Source organism: Coregonus lavaretus (genome assembly GCF_964263955.1).
Source record: "Coregonus lavaretus genome assembly, contig: HAP1_SCAFFOLD_2158, whole genome shotgun sequence".
NCBI lineage: Eukaryota > Metazoa > Chordata > Actinopteri > Salmoniformes > Salmonidae > Coregonus > Coregonus lavaretus.
In genome coordinates this window covers 50,066-67,500 of record NW_028165318.1, presented here as the reverse complement: position 1 = coordinate 67,500, position 17,435 = coordinate 50,066, and the positions used below count along the sequence as shown (strand labels likewise).

Below are 17,435 nucleotides of genomic sequence, written 5' to 3'. Positions count from 1 at the left end.
TCCAGAAGGACAACCAACTCCGCAGCACTCCACCAATCAGGCCTTTATGGTAGAGTTGCCAGACGGAAGCCACTCCTCAGTAAAAGGCACATGACAGCCCGCTTGGAGTTTGCCAAAAGGCACCTAAAGGACTCTCAGACCATGAGAAACAAGATTCTCTGGTCTGATGAAACCAATAGTGAACTCTTTGGCCTGAATGCAAAGCGTCACGTCTGGACGAAACCTGGCACCATCCCTACGGTAAAGCATGGTGGTGGCAGCATCATGCTGTGTGTATGTTTTTCAGCGGCAGGGACTGGGAGACTAGTCAGGATCGAGGGAAAGATTAACTGAGCAAAGTACAGAGAGATCCTTGATGAAAACCTGCTCTAGAGCGCTCAGGACCTCAGACTGGGGCCAAGGTTCACCTTCCAACAGGACAACGACCCAGCCAAGACAACACGGAAGTGGCTTCGGGAAAAGTCTCTGAATGTTCTTGAGTGGCCCAGCCAGAGCCCGAACTTGAACCCATCAAACATCTCTGGAGAGACCTGAAAATAGCTGTGCAGCGACGATCGCCATCCAACCTGACAGAGCTTGAGAGGATCTGCAGAGAAGAATAGGAGAAACTCCACAAATACAGGTGTGCCAAGCTTGTAGCGTCATACCCAAGAAGACTCAAGGCTGTAATGGCTGCCAAAGGTGCTTCAACAAAGTACTGAGTAAAGGGTCTGAATACTTACGTAAATGTGAAATTTCCATTTTTCTTTGTTTTGTAATACATTTGCTAAAAATTCTAAAACTAGTTTTTGTTTTGTCATTATGGGGTATTGTGTGTAGATTGAAGGTGGAACAATCTATTTAATCCATTTCCGAAGAAGGCTGTAACATAACAAAATGTGGAAAAAATCAAGGGGTCTGAATGCTTTCCCAATGCACTGTATTACATGATCTCCAACACAGATATCTAACATGTGGTTTGCTGAACTAACCTAACATGATGAGTAACCTTGACTGACACCCCCAAAAATTGCGTTGGCACCCTGAGCTAATGCCTGGTCTTCAACTCAATGGGCAGTAGTACAAATGCCCCTGGTCTGATATACATGTGTCACGGGATTTGAACACTGGTCTCCCACGGGAGAAACCGACATCTTGACGGTGAGAGTGAAGTCTCAGGCAGGGCTATTTCATGATGACAAGACTGATCGTCTCCTCCTGTTTCTGCAGCTCTACAAAGAGATTGAGATATGTCCCAAAACCACCAAGCTGATCCGCTTCGACAAAGCTGAGTCCTGCACATTGGGATACGGTAGGTCACTCTACATCGTAATAAGGTAACATTATAATGATATATAATATAATATGCCATTTAGCAGACGCTTTTATCCAAAGCGACTTACAGTCATGTGTGCATACATTTTTACGCATGGGTGGTCGCGGGGTTCGAACCCACTACCCTGGCGTTACAAGCGCCGTGCTCTACCAGCTGAGCTACAGAGGACCACGCGTGTGAGGCTAGGTAACTTTATAATGATATACGCGTATATGAGGCTAATATCTTATTCTAATATGGTAGGCTGGCCTCTTAGCCGAGACTAATTCACTGGAATGTAATGTTCCAGAGTATTCTGATAGAGATGTGCTGTGCGGAACAGATCTCTCTCTCTCTCTCTCTCTCTCTCTCTCTCTCTCTCTCTCTCTCTCTCTCTCTCTCTCCTCTCTCTCTCTCTCTCTCTCTCTCTCTGATGTAGAACAACATTTAATGGGTGCCTATACCTGTATTTGTCCCATTTCACAACATGTAGAAGTGTATATTCATACGCATGTGTGAATTGGAAATGTCGTTTTTTTGCATATCCCAACTCTCCCTGAGACACCCTCCGGAGAGTGGGGTCACAGCCAGGGTCTGCTATTATTAACAGCAACCCTGGAGCGATTAGGGTTAAGTACCTTGCTCTAGGGCACATCGGCAGATTTTTCACCTTGTCGGCTCAGGGATTTGAACTAGCGACCTTTCGGTTACTTAGTGGTGTGTAGACAAGTCCAATAGCCCCCCTGGATCGATGATGAATTGAAAAATTGACGCAAAAAAAGGTGGCAAACAAGTCAGGCTGCTCAGTGGATTAGCTTTGTGACTCCGTCTCCTTCATTCATTGAAGTTGATGGCTCATTTATAACAACACTTTTTTTGGTATAGCCAATCATTTCAATGACTATTTCACTGGTAAAGTGGAAAAACTCAGAAGTGAAATGATAACATTGAACAGTGAACCATCATATTTGTGTATTGAAGATCTAATAATGAATTTGGTCAAGTTAGAGGTGGAAAAATGATTGTTTTCCATCAATAACAAAGCTACCAGGTATAGACAACCTTGATGGGAAACTATTGAGAATGGTAGCAGACTGATGCCACCCCTATTTGCTATATCTTTAACCAAAGCCTAAAGGAGTGTGTGTGTCCACAGGCGTGGAAGGAAGCTAAAGTAATTCCACTGATTAAAAAATAGTAAGGCACCCTTTGCTGGCTCTAACAGCCGACCAATCAGTTTGCTGCCTGCTCTTAGTAAACTGATGAAGTAAATTATGTTTGAACAAATACAATGTTATTTTTCAAAGAACAAGCTAACTACTTACTTTCAGCATGCACATGGGGAAGGGCACTCAACTTGTGCCGCACTGACTAGAAATTGATAACAATGATGATAGTTGGAGCTGTATTGTTAGATTTCAGTGCAGCCTTTCATGTTATTGATCATAAATTGTTATTGAAGAAACTCACTTGCTATGGCTTTACATCACCTGCCATCACATGGTTGGAAAGTTATTTCTCCAATAGAACCCAGAGAGTGTTCTTCAATGGAAGCTTATTTAATATCAGATATGTACAGTGCGGTGTCCCTCAGGGCAGTTGCCTTGGGCCGTTACTCTTCTCTATTTTTACAAATGATTTGTCACTTGTCTTACAAGAAGCTAAAATGACTATGTATCCGGATGATTCCACACTCTACATGTCAACACCCAAAGCCAGTGAGCTCACTGAAACTCTTAGCAAGGAGTTACAGTCAGTGTCAGAATGGTTAATTAACAATAAACGGGTCTTAAATACATCTAAAAGTAAAGTCAAAACATTCTCTAAAGACCTAAACCTCAACTGGAGTTATGTATAAAGGGTGTGACCATTGAGGTTGAAGAAGCTAAACTCCTAGGAGTAACATTGGATGGTCAATTATCATGGTCAAGTCATATTGAAAAAATTGTTGTGGAGATGGGGAGAGGTATGTCTGTTATAAAAAGATCAACGGTACTTGTTGTTCAGGCTCTGGTCTTGTCCCATCTTGATTACTGTCCGGTAATATGGTCAAGCGCAGCAAAGAAAGACCCAGCAAAGTTGCAACAGGCTCAAAACAGAGCAGCACGCCTTGCCCTTAACTGCACACACAGAACTAACATCAACAACATGCATGATAGTCTTTCATGGTTGAGGGTTGAGGAGAATTTGACTACTTCTATTCTAGTCTTTTTAAGAAACAGTTGTGTTGAAAATGCCTAAGCACTTGTATAATCTATTTGCATACACTTCATACACACCCCAACAGACATGCCACTATGGGTTCCTTCACGGTACCCAAACCAAAAACAGATTTAACACGCCACTCAGTTATGTATAGAGCCATCATGGAAGGCTCTGGAAGGCTCTGCCACCAGAGGTTACTCAGGCAAAAAGCAAGTTTAGCTTTAAAAAAAAACAGATAAAAGAAAATATATTCTATCACGGCACGTCTCCTCTTTCTAAACACAATACCCATAATGACGAAGCAAAAACAGGTTTTTATTTATTTTTGCTAATTTATAAAAGTATTCAGACCCTTTACTCAGTACTTTGTTGAAGCACCTTTGGCAGTGATTACAGCCTCGAGTCTTCTTGGATATGACGCTACAAGCTTGGCACACCTGTATTTGGGGAGTTTCTCCCATTCTTCTCTGCAGATCCTCTCAAGCTCTGTCAGGTTGGATGGGGAGCGTTGCTGCAAAGCTATTGTCAGGTCTCTCCAGAGATGTTTGATCGGGTTCAAGTACAGGCTCTGGCTGGGCCACTCAAGGACATTCAGAGACTTGTCCCGACTTGTCTTTGCTGTGTGCTTAGGGTCGTTGTCCTGTTGGAAGGTGAACCTTCGCCCCAGTCTGAGGTACTGAGCACTCTGGAGCAGGTTTTCATCAAGGATCTCTCTGTACTTTGCTCCGTTCATCTTTGCCTCGATCCTGACTAGTCTCCCAGTCCCTGCCGCTGATAAACATACCCACAGCATGATGCTGCCACCACCATGCTTCACCGTAGGGATGGTGCCAGGTTTCCTCCAGACGTGATGCTTGGCATTCAGGTGAAAGAGTTTAATCTTGGTTACATCAGACCAGAGAATCTTGTTTCTCAAGGTCTGAGAGTCTTTAGGAGCCTTTTGGCAAACTCCAAGCGGGCTGTCATGTGCCTTTTACTGAGGAGTGGATTCCGTTTGGCCACTCTACCATAAAGGCCTGATTGGTGGAGTGCTGAAGAGATGGTTGTCCTTCTGGAAGGTTCTCCCATCTCCACAGAGGAACCCTAGAGCTCTGTCAGAGTGACCATCGTGTTCTTGGTCACCTCCCTGTCCAAGGCCCTTCTCCCCCGATTGCTCAGTTTGGCCGGGCGGCCAGCTCTAGGAAGAGTCTTGGTGGTTCCAAACTTCTTCCATTTCAGAATGATGGAGGCCACTGCGTTCTTGGGGACCTTCAATGCTGCAGAAATGTTTTGGTACCCTTCCCCAGATCTGTGCCTCAATACAATCCTGTCTCGGAGCTCTACGGACAACTCCTTCGACCTCATGGCTTGGTTTTTGCTCTGACATGCACTGTCAACTATGGGACCTTATATAGACAGATGTGTGCCTTTCCAAATCATGTCAAATCAATTGAATTTATCACAGGTGGACTCCAATCAAGTTGTAGAAACATCTCAAGGATGACCAATGGAAACAGGATGCACCTGAGCTCAATTTCGAGTCTCATAGCAAAGAGTCTGAATATTTATGTAAATAAGGTATTTCTGTTTTTTATTTTTAATACATTCGCATACATTTCTAAAAACCTGTTTTTCTCTTTGTCATTATGAGGTATTGTGTGTAGATTGCTGAGGATTTTTATTTATTTAATCCATTTTAGATTAAGGCTGTAACGTAAAAAAAAATGTGGAAAAAATCAATGGGTCTGAGTACATTCCAAAGGCATGAATCGTGTGTAAATTGTATTTTTGTTGTCTCTTGGTGTTGTCTCTTGGTCTTTCCAATATACACAGAGTATACAAAACATTAAGAACACCTGCTCTTTCCATGACAGACTGACCAGGTGAATCAAGGTGAAAGCTATGATCCCTTATTGATGTCACTTGTTAAATCCACTTCAAGTAGTGTAGATGAAGGGGAGGAGACAGGTTAAAGAAGGATTTTTAAGCCTTGAGACATTTGAGACATGGATTATGTATGTGTGCCATTCAGAGGGTGAACGGGCAAGACAAAATATGTAAGTGCCTTTGAACGGGGTATGTGCAGTAGCTAATGGGGATCCTAATTAACTAAACTACATCTCTCTTTAGGTTTCTCCGTAGCTAATTGGAATCCTAATTAACTAAACTACATCTCTCTTTAGGTTTCTCAGTAGCTAATGGGAATCCTAATTAACTAAACTACATCTCTCTTTAGGTTTCCCCATAGCTAATGGGAATCATAATTAACTAAACTACATCTCTCTCTAGGTTTCTCGGTAGCTAATTGGAATCCTAATTAACTAAACTACATCTCTCTTTAGGTTTCTCAGTAGCTAATGGGAATCCTAATTAACTAAACTACATCTCTCTCTAGGTTTCTCAGTAGCAGTAGTAGACGAGGAGGGGACCCAGCAGCTCCATATCACTGAAGTAAAAGCAGGAGGACTGGCTTCCGCTAAAGGTACACATGGACAAACACACACACACCTGAAAATCAAACCGACAACCCTCCGGTTGAAAGCTTGCTTCTCTAACCTTAGGAGTACCTGCCGGCCCCTCTTAGATGTGCTGCAGATAGGGCAGTTTTCCTGGACCCATATCAACCCCATTTCTCTTGGACCCATATAAACCCCATTTCTGGAATTAAAAGCACTTTCAAGGGCTTGCTCTGGGTCCGGGAAACCAGCCCATAATGCATGGAGCTGGCATGGTTGACTCTGTCCCGATGTTGGGAGGAGGCTAGTCCAGCGTGAGGTTGTAGCTGGTTGGAATCTAATGCATTAGCATTGTAAATGATGCTAGCAGTGGCTAGCTGGAATCTAATGCATTAGCATTGTAAATGATGCTAGCAGTGGCTAGCTGGAATCTAATGCTTTGGCATTATAAATGATGCTTGCTGCAGGCTATATGACTTATTCTCTATGGAGAGGTGGAAATATATAGAGACAATACTAAAATACATTTGGAATATATTTAAGCAGAGCGTGCGATGGTGTGTGTGTGTGTGTGAGGGAGAGAGAGTGTATGTGTTCAGGAGAATGAATGGCAATGCCTGAGGGTTTGTGTGTGAATGGCAATTTGAAAGCATGAAAGACTAGAGGGTGTGTTGGGAAACCAGGCCAGCACGGGACAAATAGCACCACATCATCACACACACGAACAGCTAGAAGGGGTGATAACCCTCTTTGTCCAACAGAGACTCTCTCAGACAACTGACATATAACATCTCAGACAACTGGGTCACGCCTTCGGGCCGTGTGTGTTCAGAGCCTGAATGGCAATGGGAAAGCATTAGTGTTAGGCTTGAGGGTGTGTGTGTGTGTGTGTGTGTGTGTGTGTGTCTGCACTCCTGCCCTGTTCCTTTTCAGGACACACAGTCTATTATTCCAGCCGTAGCACTGCTTCTATTAGAAGGGATGTGAATTGAGATTGAAGTCTGGCCCTACAGGGATGATGGCCGCTACAGTAATAACAATGTGTACACTCTGGGGATCACACACTGCTTTATTCTCACAGACAAGTCGTTACAACCTCACCACCGACTGTCCTGGGTGTCCGTCCTCTTCTACATAGTGTGTTTATATATTTATATATTGCCGTTCAGCAGACACTTTTATCCAAAGCAACTTTACAGTAAACACTTCTATGAGTAAGAGTGGCCCCCAGGGGGGAATTGAACCCACCATCCTGCTGTTGCGAAGTCTACACCATCCTGCATCAGCACAGAGACAGGAGCAGTCAGAAGCCCGAGAACGCTTTTCACAGTCTATTTTGCATAATTTGATTTAATGGGTTCTAATTGGCTGGCTATTTGATTGCTAATTAGGACCGCACAGACACAGTTGGTGAAAGGAGGCGGGACTAGAGCCAGTCAATCAAAGGGCCTTGTCCAATACATTCTTCCTTCCTTTGTTCAGCGGTCTATATGTTAGTGGAAAAGGAAAAGGCCAGGTGTCAACCACACTGAATGCGGTGCTGCTTGCATTAATCCAACTGTGTTCGGATTAGGGATTGCTGAAAGGAAGGAAGGAAGGAAGGAAGGAAGGAAGGAAGGAAGGAAGGAAATAAGGAAGGAAGGAAGGAAGGAAGGAAATAAGGAAGGAAGGAAGGAAGGAAGGAAGGAAGGAAGGAAGGAAGGAAGGAAGGAAGGAAGGAAGGAAGGAAGGAAGGAAATAAGGAAGGAAGGAAGGAAGGAAGGAAGGAAGGAAGGAAGGATTTTTAAAGTATTTTTCTAGAGCTTGAGTTAGTGCAAAGGGTGGAGAGAGGGAATAGCGTTTTGATGTGTTTGTATCTCAGCTAATACAAAACAACAATGAAATAGATTTATTGTTAAATCATTTTTTTTTCTTGTGTGGATATATAAGTGAAGATATATTTGTCACAGTTTTGTTTTGCGTGTTCTATATGTGATGGCCCATAGGAAAGTATGTCTGCTTGAGGGATCTTTGTGATTAGCTGGTCAATGAATGTCTCAGCCTCTACCCTTCGTTGGATGTATGTCCTGGAGGGGTTTGTGTCTAGTTGGAATTAAGCATTCACATAGGTCTGAGTGCTTTGTGTGTGTGTGTGTGTGTGTGTGTGTGTGTTAGCTCATGTTCTCTCTAAAAGTTGGTGTGTGTATTTGAGTTTATGTGTGTGTGTGTGTCACAGGAGGCTGGTGGAACCTTAATTTGGGAGGATGGGTTCGTGGTAATGGCTGGAGCGGAATCGGTGGAATGGTATCAAATACATCAAACACATGGTTTGATGCCATTCCATTCACTCCGTTCCAGCCATTATTATGAGCTGTCCTCCCCTCAGCAGCCTGGCGTGTGTGTATGTTAGATCTTGTCCTCCCTTTATCTAAAGTCTCTATCATGTCGTCTCTCTTTATCTTTGGTGATGGTGTGAGTGTGTGTAATGTAATCTCTCTCTCTCTCTCTCTCTCTCTCATTCTCTCTCTCTCTCTCTCTCTTTCTCTCTCTCTCTGTCTTTCTCTCTCTGTCTTTCTCTCTCTCTTTCTCTCTCTCTCTGTCTCTGTCTCTCTCTCTCTGTCTCTCTCTCTCTCTGTCTCTCTCTCTCTCTGTTCTCTCTGTTCTCTCTCTCTCTCTCTGTTCTCTCTCTCTCTCTCTCTCTCTCTCTCTCTCTCTCTCTCTCTCTCTCTCTCTCTCTCTCTCTCTCTCTCTCTCTCTCTCTCTCTCTCTCTCTCTCTCTGTCTTTCTCTCTCTACCTCCAGGCCTGCTTGTGGGTGATGAGATCATGTTGTTAAATGGTAAACCGGCGTCGGCTCTGGGGGTGGCTGATATGAGGTCAGCGTTCGTCGGCCCCTCGTTGTCCCTGAGCGTGAGCACCTTGCCGACCCTTGACCCCCGCGACCTCTGCCCTTTGCCCCCTCGACGCTCCAACACAGCAGAACACGACACCTGTACAGACATCTACTCCCAGAGCCAAGGTGAGTGGTTGTATTTATTGTTGCCAAAATGATATTAAATATATTAATATTAATAATAATATTATTAAATATAAATATTGTGACAAAATGACAGCTTCTTATTGGACAAGTTCAGGGGATAATTATATTATAATTATATTTATATATAAACCAATAAACCAAACCGGACCAAACGGAAGGAAACAGGAAGGAAACACAAGCAAACATATCGAACCGGAGAAGGATCTACCTGCATTTTTTTTTTTTTGGAGAAACTGTCGTTTTCACTGCAAAACTATTTACGTTGCAAATTGTTTTTGATATCACATGCATATATTACACTGAACAATAATATAAACGCAACATGCAACAATTTCAAAGATTTTTTTACTGAGTTTAATTTAATTAATTAATTAGGCTTATCGATGGATTTCTCATTACTGGGAATAGAGATATGCATCTGTTGGTCACAGATATCTTTATAAAAAGGTAAGAGGGGTGGATCAGAAGACTAGTCAGTATCTGGTGTGACCACCATTTTCCTCATGCAGCGCGACATCTACTTCGCATAGGGTTGATCAGGCTGTTGATGTTGACCCACTCCTCTTCAATGGCTGTGCCATGTTGCTGGATATTGGCGGGAACTGGAACACGCCGTCGTACACGTCGATGGGTGACATGTCTGGTGAGTATGCAGGCCATGGAAGAACTGGGACATTTTCAGCTTCCAGGAATTGTGTACAGATCCTTGCGAAATGGAAGCCGTGCGTTATCATGCTGAAACATGAGGTGATGGCAGCGGATGAATGGCACGACAATGGGCCATGCATCAGGATCTCGTCACGGTATCTCTGTGCATTCAAATTGCCATCGATAAAACGCAATTGTGTTCGTTGTCCACAGCATATGCCTGCCCATACCATAACTCCACCGCCACCATGGGGCACTCTGTTCACAACGTTGACATCCGCAAACCGCTCGTCCACACGACGCCAATACACGCTGTCTGCCATCTGCCCGGATGAACTGCAGGTCAAGACCCTGGTGAGGACGACGAACACGCAGATCCCTGAGACAGTTTCTGACAATGTGTGCAGAAATTCTTCGTTTGTCCAAACCCACAGTTTCATCAGCTGTCCGGGTGGCTGGTCTCAAGACGATACCGCAGGTGAAGAAGCCGGATGTGGAGGTCCTGGGCTGGCGTGGTTACACGTGGTCTGCGGTGGTGAGGCCGGTTGGACGTACTGCCAAATTCTCTAAAACGACGTTGGAGGGGGCTTATAGCAACAGCTCTGGTGGACATTCCTGCAGTCAGCATGACAATTGCACCCTCCCTCAAAACATTTTGACATCTGTGGCATTGTGTTGTGTGACGAAAAAATGGAACATTTTAGAGTGGCCTTTTATTGTCCCCAGCACAAAGTGCACCTGTGTAATGATCACGCTGTTTAATCAGCTTCTTGATATGCCACACCTGTCAGGTGGACGGATTATCTTGGCAAAGGAGAAATGTTCACTAACAGAGGATGTAAACAAATATTTTAGAGAAATAAGCTTTTTTGTGCGAATGGAAGATTTATGGGATATTTTATTTCAGCTCATGAAACATGGGACCAACACTTTACATGTTGCTTTTATATTGTTGTTCAGTGTAAAAAAAAAAATGTTTTGCATTGTCAGTGAAATCGTCTCCAGAAATATTATTTGTAACATTAGTATGAGAAAAACACAATGTGAAAGAGCTTTTTTTCTGGCTTTGGTCATGTCTTTACTGTCCAGTTCAGTTTCAGGCCATTATACACCAGTGGCCATTCACCTTCTTCACCTTCACCTGATAAGAAAGAAGACAGACAACAGGTGTCCTTCACCTGAAGGTGCAGGGACAGAGACAACAGGTGTCCTTCACCTGAAGGTACAGGGACAGAGACGACAGGCGTACAGTTGAAAAGGTGTACAGGTAGAAAAAAATCACTCAGGTTAAAAAAAGTTAATCTGATTATGCATGCGTGCTGTCCCTTAGCCTGATAGAGCAGTACAGAGAACAGCTGGGAGTGTATATAAGCCTCTGATATTAAACTGCCTGACAGAATGCTGTTGTGCCCGAAAGAACATTCATGAATATGTAAAGAATTTAATTAACCCACCGGTTGGAGAGAGCTGTCAGGGATTTCAGTTGGCCCCTCACAAGGTCAGACACAGGAGTACCTTCAAACTGCACAGACCATAATGTAGAACAGGGTTCCCCATACTGCACAGACCATAATGTAGAACAGGGTTCCCTTTCAGTCGGTCACTTTGTATAACATACTCTGGGGAGTCAATGACCAATCATATTCACCTGAAGAAAACTAAAAACATGCCCACTGAATGCAGAGACCGCCTTCGGGCTCGCATTAATTTCCTAAATTCACCACTGCTCTTCGGCTCGCCTGAAGGGGAACGTGTCATGCAGTTAAGACTACTGATTTAGATTCGGCTCTGCTTTAAGTGTATGTTAGTGGGGAGAGCACTCATCCCCCTAGATGTTGTGAGTTTTAGGTCTTTGGTGTCAGTTTTTGTGTTTGCTAAAATCAAATCAAATCAAATTGTATTTGTCACATGCGCCGAATACAACAGTTGTAGGCCTTACCGTGAAATGCTTACTTACAAGACCTTAACCAACAATGCAGTTGTTAAGAAAAATATTTACTAAATAAACTAAAGTAAAAAATACAAGCGCAACAATAAAATAACAATAGCGATATATAAAGCGGGTACCGGTACCGAATCAATGTGCGGTGGTACAGGTTAGTCCAGGTAATTGAGCTTTGCACACTGAACCAGCTTCATGAGGTAGTCACCTGGAATGCTTTTCCAACAGTCTTGAAGGAGTTCCCACATATGCTTCTTGGCAACTTTTCCTTCACTCTGCTGTCCGACTCATCCCAAACCATCTCAATTGGGTTGAGGCCGGGTGATTGTGGAGGCCAGGTCATCTGATGCAGCCCTCCATCACTCTCCTTCTTGGTCAAATAGCCCTTACACAGCCTGGAGGTGTGTTTTGGGTCGTTGTCCTGTTGAAAAACAAATGATAGTCCCAATAAGCGCAAACCAGATGGGATGGCGTATCGCTGCAGAATGATGTGGTAGCCATGCTGGTTAAGTGTGCCTTGAATTCTAAATAAATCACCATCAGTGTCACCAGCAAAGCACCCCACACCATCACACCTCTTCCTCCATGCTTCACGGTGGGAAACACACATGCGAAGATCATCCGTTCACCTACTCTGCGTCTCACAAAGACACGGCGGTTGGAACCAAAAATCTCAAATTTGGACTCATCAGACCAAAAGACAGATTTCCACCGGTCTAATGTCCGTTAATCATGTTTCTAGGCCCAAGCATGTCTCTTCTTCTTATTGGTGTCCTTTAGTAGTTGTTTATTTGCAGCAATTCGACCATGAAGGCATGATTCACACAGTCTCCTCTGAACAGTTGAAGTTGAGATGTGTCTGTTACTTGAACTCTGTGAAACATTTATTTGGGCTGCAATCTGAGGTGCAGTTAATTGACGATTTCTAATGCTGGTAACTAATGAACTGATCCTCTGCAGCAGAGGTAACTCTGGGTCTTCCTTTCCTGTGGGGGTCCTCATGAGACTAGTCAGGATTGAGGCAAAGATGAACGGAGCAAAGTACAGAGAGATCCTTGATGAAAACCTGCTCCAGAGCTCTCAGGACTTCAGACTAGGGCGAAGGTTCACCTTCCAACAGGACAACGACCCTAAGCACACAGCAAAGATAACGCAGGGGTGGCTTCGGGACAAGTCTCTGAATGTCCTTGAGTGGCCCAGCCAGAGCCCGGACTTAAACCTGATCAAACATCTCTGGAGAGACCTGAAAATAGCTGTGCAGCAACGCTCCCCATCTAACCTGACAGAGCTTGAGAGGATCTGCAGAGAAGAATGGGAGAAACTCCCCAAATACTGGTGTGCCAAGCTTGTAGCGTCATACCCAAGAAGACTCGAGGCTGTAATTGCTGAAAAGGTGCTTCAACAAAGTACAAAGTAAAGGGTCTGAATACTTATGTAAATTATTTCAGTTTTTTTATTTTTTATAAATTAACAAACATTTCTGAAAACCTGTTTTTGATTGGTCATTATGGGGTATTGTGTGTAGATTGAGGGAGGAATAACAATTTAATCCATTTTAGAATATGGCTGTAACCTAACAAAATGTGGAACAATTCAAGGGGTCTGAATACTTTCCGAAGGCACTGTAGGTAGGGGTAAAGTGACTATGCATAGATAATAGTAACCAGCAAGTAGCAGTCAATAAAAATAGTCCGGGTAGCCATTTGATTAGCTGTTTAGCAGTTTTATGGTTTGGGGGTAGAAGCTGTTGAGAAGCCTTTTGGTCATAGACTTGGCGCTCCGGTACCGCTTGCCGTGTGGTAGCAGAGAGAACAGTCTATAACTAAGGTGGCTGGAGTCTTTGGCAATTTTTAGGGCCTTCCTCTGACACCGCCTGGTGTATAGGTCCTGGATGGCAGGAAGCTTGGCCCCAGTGATGTTCTGGGCCAAGCTCGTGCAATACAACCTTCCTGCTGGGAAAATGCACGTGAATGCCCGTCCAACTCTTGATTTGACTAGGAGACTCACATATGATATCTGGACCCCTATCTTTTTCATATGCGGGGTTTCGATGTCATCACAACTGAAAAGGACAAACAGGGCCTTTTTTCGCTGTCAATCGTAACATTGTGCATTTGCATTTTGGTCTTTTAGTGGCCCAGATATGGGACCGGTTCGGCAGGGCCAACGTAGATCTCACGTATCGCGAGAACGCGCATTGTCTGTTCTTCTCATTAAGGGATCTTGGCGCTCTGTTGGGAAGGGATGCTTTGGCGTATCAGTGTGCGTTCCTTTGGATGACCTGATTCAGGCCACCGTGGAGAGGGTCCGTCAGGAGGGTCCGTCAGGCGGGTCCGTCAGGCGGGTCTGTCAGGAGGGTCCATCAGGAGTCTGAGTCTGGTGGCTCTCCGTTGTCCCAGACAACCCTGGTTCCTGGAGATCATCTGCCTGTTGGGCGGGGACACGTGTGGGGTTCTGTGTCGTTGGGATCTATTGTTCCAGGCGCAAAGGAGGATTTGTAGGTTTGGCCCCTGAAAGGATCTGTAGGTTTGGCCCCTGAAAGGTTGAATCTGACGGCTAGGGGTTTACCCTGGAACATGATTACGACAGTCAGCGCGTGCGGCCTCTACGAGGGGGTTGTATACATATAAGTGGCGTGTGTTTGAGGGTTGGTGTCAGGTTAAAGGAGTTTCTCCTTTTCAGAGCTCTTTGGTGGCATTTTGATGTTGTTGCAAGAGTTTTTTTTGAGCAAGGCCTTTCTTTTTCCACATTGAAGCTTTCTTTACATGTCAGCCATCACGGCGTGTCATGAAGGGATGAAAGTCTCTGCACCAGGGTCTCATCCCCCGTTTGCTTCCAGTGAACAATGGAGGATGCATTGCCTGTGTCCGGTGCGACGCTTTATGCAGGTATATGGATAGGACCAAGGATATCCGCATTTATTACCAGCTTTTTGTCTGTTTCACTAATCTACCTCAGGGTAGGGCTCTTTCTAAGCAGCGTCTTTCTCGTTGTATTGTGGAGTTGCCTAGCGTTGCCTAGCGTTGCCTAGCGTTGCCTAGCGGTACTAGGGGTGTGGCGGCTTTTAGGCATTGTTCAGGGGCATGACGATTGGTGATCTCTGTGCTGCAGTGAGTTGGGTTATTGCTTGGATGTAACTGCTCTCAGTGTGGCTCATAGTGTTCTTGCGGATGGTTCCGGAACTAGGTAGTAGGCAGCGTGCAGGTTGCGCATTTATCCGTGTTACCACAGTTTCCCTGTGGGTTTTAGCCTTGGGCTGCCATGATTCGTCGATAAGGCGAATGCGCATTGTCAAGTCACAGCAGGCGCCTGTTGTTTTGGACTTGCGGTTCCATTTCAGGTTCACAAGGTAAGTATTGTTCTTGGAACCGTGGGGTCTAGGGACTTGGGTTGCAGTGGAGGCGTGTCAGTGCGCATAGCCAAGTTGGCAGATCAGGCTTCTCGGGTAAGAATTAGGAGGAAAAGGTAGCTTCTGTAACCCTTTTTGGAGCTGGTTGAACCTGTGTGTGCTTGAGCTACCGTGAACATCCTAGTTTGGTACCCTCTGAGCCAGCTTGGGGCGTGATTGTATCTCCCCATAGTATGTTATACAGAGTGACCGACTGAAAGGGAACGTACAGTTATGAATGTAATTACTGTTCCCTGAAGGAGGTATAACATATTTTGGCCCCGCGCCGTCAGGGGATTTGGGCTTGCTGAAGAGTGGTACTGAATTTAGGAAATTAATGTGTCATAGCCAGGAAGGCGGGGCTTCCGAGGGTGGGCTCTGCATTCCTTGGCCCGTTGGGCATGTTTTAGTTTTCTTCAGGTAAATATGATTAGTCGTTGACTCCCCATAGTATTTACATTTTAGTCATTCAGCAGACGCTCTTATCCAGAGCGACTTACAGTTAGTGAGTGCGTAAATTTTTTCACACTAGTATGTTATACCTCGTTCCCTCCTTCAGGGTACAGTAGTTATATTAATAACTGTATGTTTCTGAACCCTTCAGAAGGTCAGACACAGGAATACCTTCACACTGCACAGACCATACTGTAGAACAGGGTTTCTCAATCCTGGTCCCAAAGGTGGGGTCGCTGCACACCTGATACAAATAATCAACAAGCCTTTAGTTAAAGCTAGCGTGTTAGTGCTTAGGGCAAAAACTACAACGTGCTCCCTTTTAGGTCCCCAGGAGCAGGATTGAGAAACACTGTCTTATATAGCTCTATCTGGGGTGGAAGGTTCTAGAGAAGCTACAAACAACCGGAGGGTTGGTGGTTCGACTTCACAGCTCTGTTAGCATCATCCTAAATACCATCTGCTGCCGTTCTGCCCTTGAGCAAGGTACTTAACCCGTATACTGCTACAGGGGGGCACTGCACCGCAGCTAACCCTGTGCTTCCAACCCCATCGAGGTGTTTGTGTCACAGGGGATTGGGTTTTAAGTTGTGAGTTGTGGGTTGTGAGCTGTGGGTTGTTTGTGGGTTGTGAGCTGTGGGTTGTTTGTGGGTTGTGAGCTGTGTTCTTGTCCAGTACTGTACTGCAACTGCTGTTGTTTCCACAAATCCTCTCTCTCTCTCTCCACCCCCCCCCCCCACCCCCCTCCCTCCCCCTCCTTTAGAGGACATTCTGGATGAGGTATCAGGGTTGACGGTGGTCAGTCCAGAAGATACTCTGGAGGAGGGGTCAGTTCTGGGTCTGGAGAACACAGGACACAACCACGCGGACTACACTGAGACAGGACAGAAGGTAAGAGTTTGGGACTGCACCTGTGACTCCCGTCCCTCCCGCGGCCAAAACCCTCCTTTGTAGAGGTGAAGGATTAAACCAGCCAATCAGTCTCTCGGAACACCACAGCGCAGCCGCAGGTCGACCTGTCAAAACGATACCGATACCTTAGGCATTTGGGAATCCTAGTTGGCTTTTCCCAGGATTGTATGTGTGATTTATATCTGTGTGACATTCAGTAGTAATCCAGAGGGACGATTCTGAAACAGTGGTGCCAGGTCTGTGTTTTCACGTCTTGTAAAGATGGCAGCCATTTGATGGTATTGTTCAAGCGCCAGAGAAGGTGATGATGACTTATTATTATTATTTTTATTTAATCCATTTTAGAATAAGTCTGTAACGTAACAAAATGTGGAAAAATTAAAGGGGTCTGAATACTTTCCGAAGGCACTGTAGGTAGGGGTAAGGTGACTATGCATAGATAATAGATAGTAAACAGCAAGTAGCAGCAGTGAAAAAATAAAATGGGGGGTGATGGGGGGGTGTCAATGAAAATTGTCCGGGTAGCCATTTGATTAGCTGTTCAGCAGTCTTATGGTTTTGGGGTAGAAAACTGTTAAGAAGCCTTTTGGACCTAGACTTGGCGCTCCAGTACCGCTTGCCGTGCAGTACCAGAGAGAACAGTCTATGACAAGGGTGGCTGGAGTCTTTGGCAATTTTTAGGGCCTTCCTCTGACACCGCCTGGTATAGAGGTCCTGGATGGCAGGAAGCTTGGCCCCAGTGATGTACTGGGCCGTACGTGCTACCCTTTGTAGTGCCTTGCGGTCGGAGGCCGAGCAGTTGCCATACCAGGCGGTGATGCAACCGGTCAGGATGCTCTCGATGGTGCAGCTGTACAACTTTTTGAGGATCTGAGGACCCATGCCAAATCTTTTCAGTCTCCTGAGGGGGAATAGGCTTTGTCGTGCCCTCTTCACGACTGTCTTGGTGTGTTTGGACCATGATAGTTTGTTGGTGATGTGGACACCAAGGAACTTGAAGCTCTCAACCTGCTTCACTACAGCTCCGTCGATGAGAATGGGGGCGTGCTCGGTCCTCCTTTTCCTGTAGTCCACAATCATCACCTTTGCCTTGATCACGTTGAGGAAGAGGTTGTTATCCTGGCACCACATGGCCAGGTCT

General features: G+C 45.1%; 1 protein-coding gene across 1 annotated transcript in view; it reads left to right on the top strand.

Moving 5' to 3' along the window:
- The window catches only part of LOC311115987 (rho guanine nucleotide exchange factor TIAM1-like), a gene marked incomplete at both ends in the record, with an annotated part of 81,458 nt that overhangs the window by 16,133 nt on the left and 47,890 nt on the right, over positions 1-17,435 (top strand). Inside the window, 4 exons of the mRNA XM_084191121.1 lie at positions 1,210-1,291; positions 5,874-5,960; positions 8,715-8,930; positions 16,146-16,273. Coding sequence (XP_084047247.1) covers positions 1,210-1,291; positions 5,874-5,960; positions 8,715-8,930; positions 16,146-16,273 — 513 coding nt within the window. The remainder of the gene's footprint in view (positions 1-1,209; positions 1,292-5,873; positions 5,961-8,714; positions 8,931-16,145; positions 16,274-17,435) is intronic.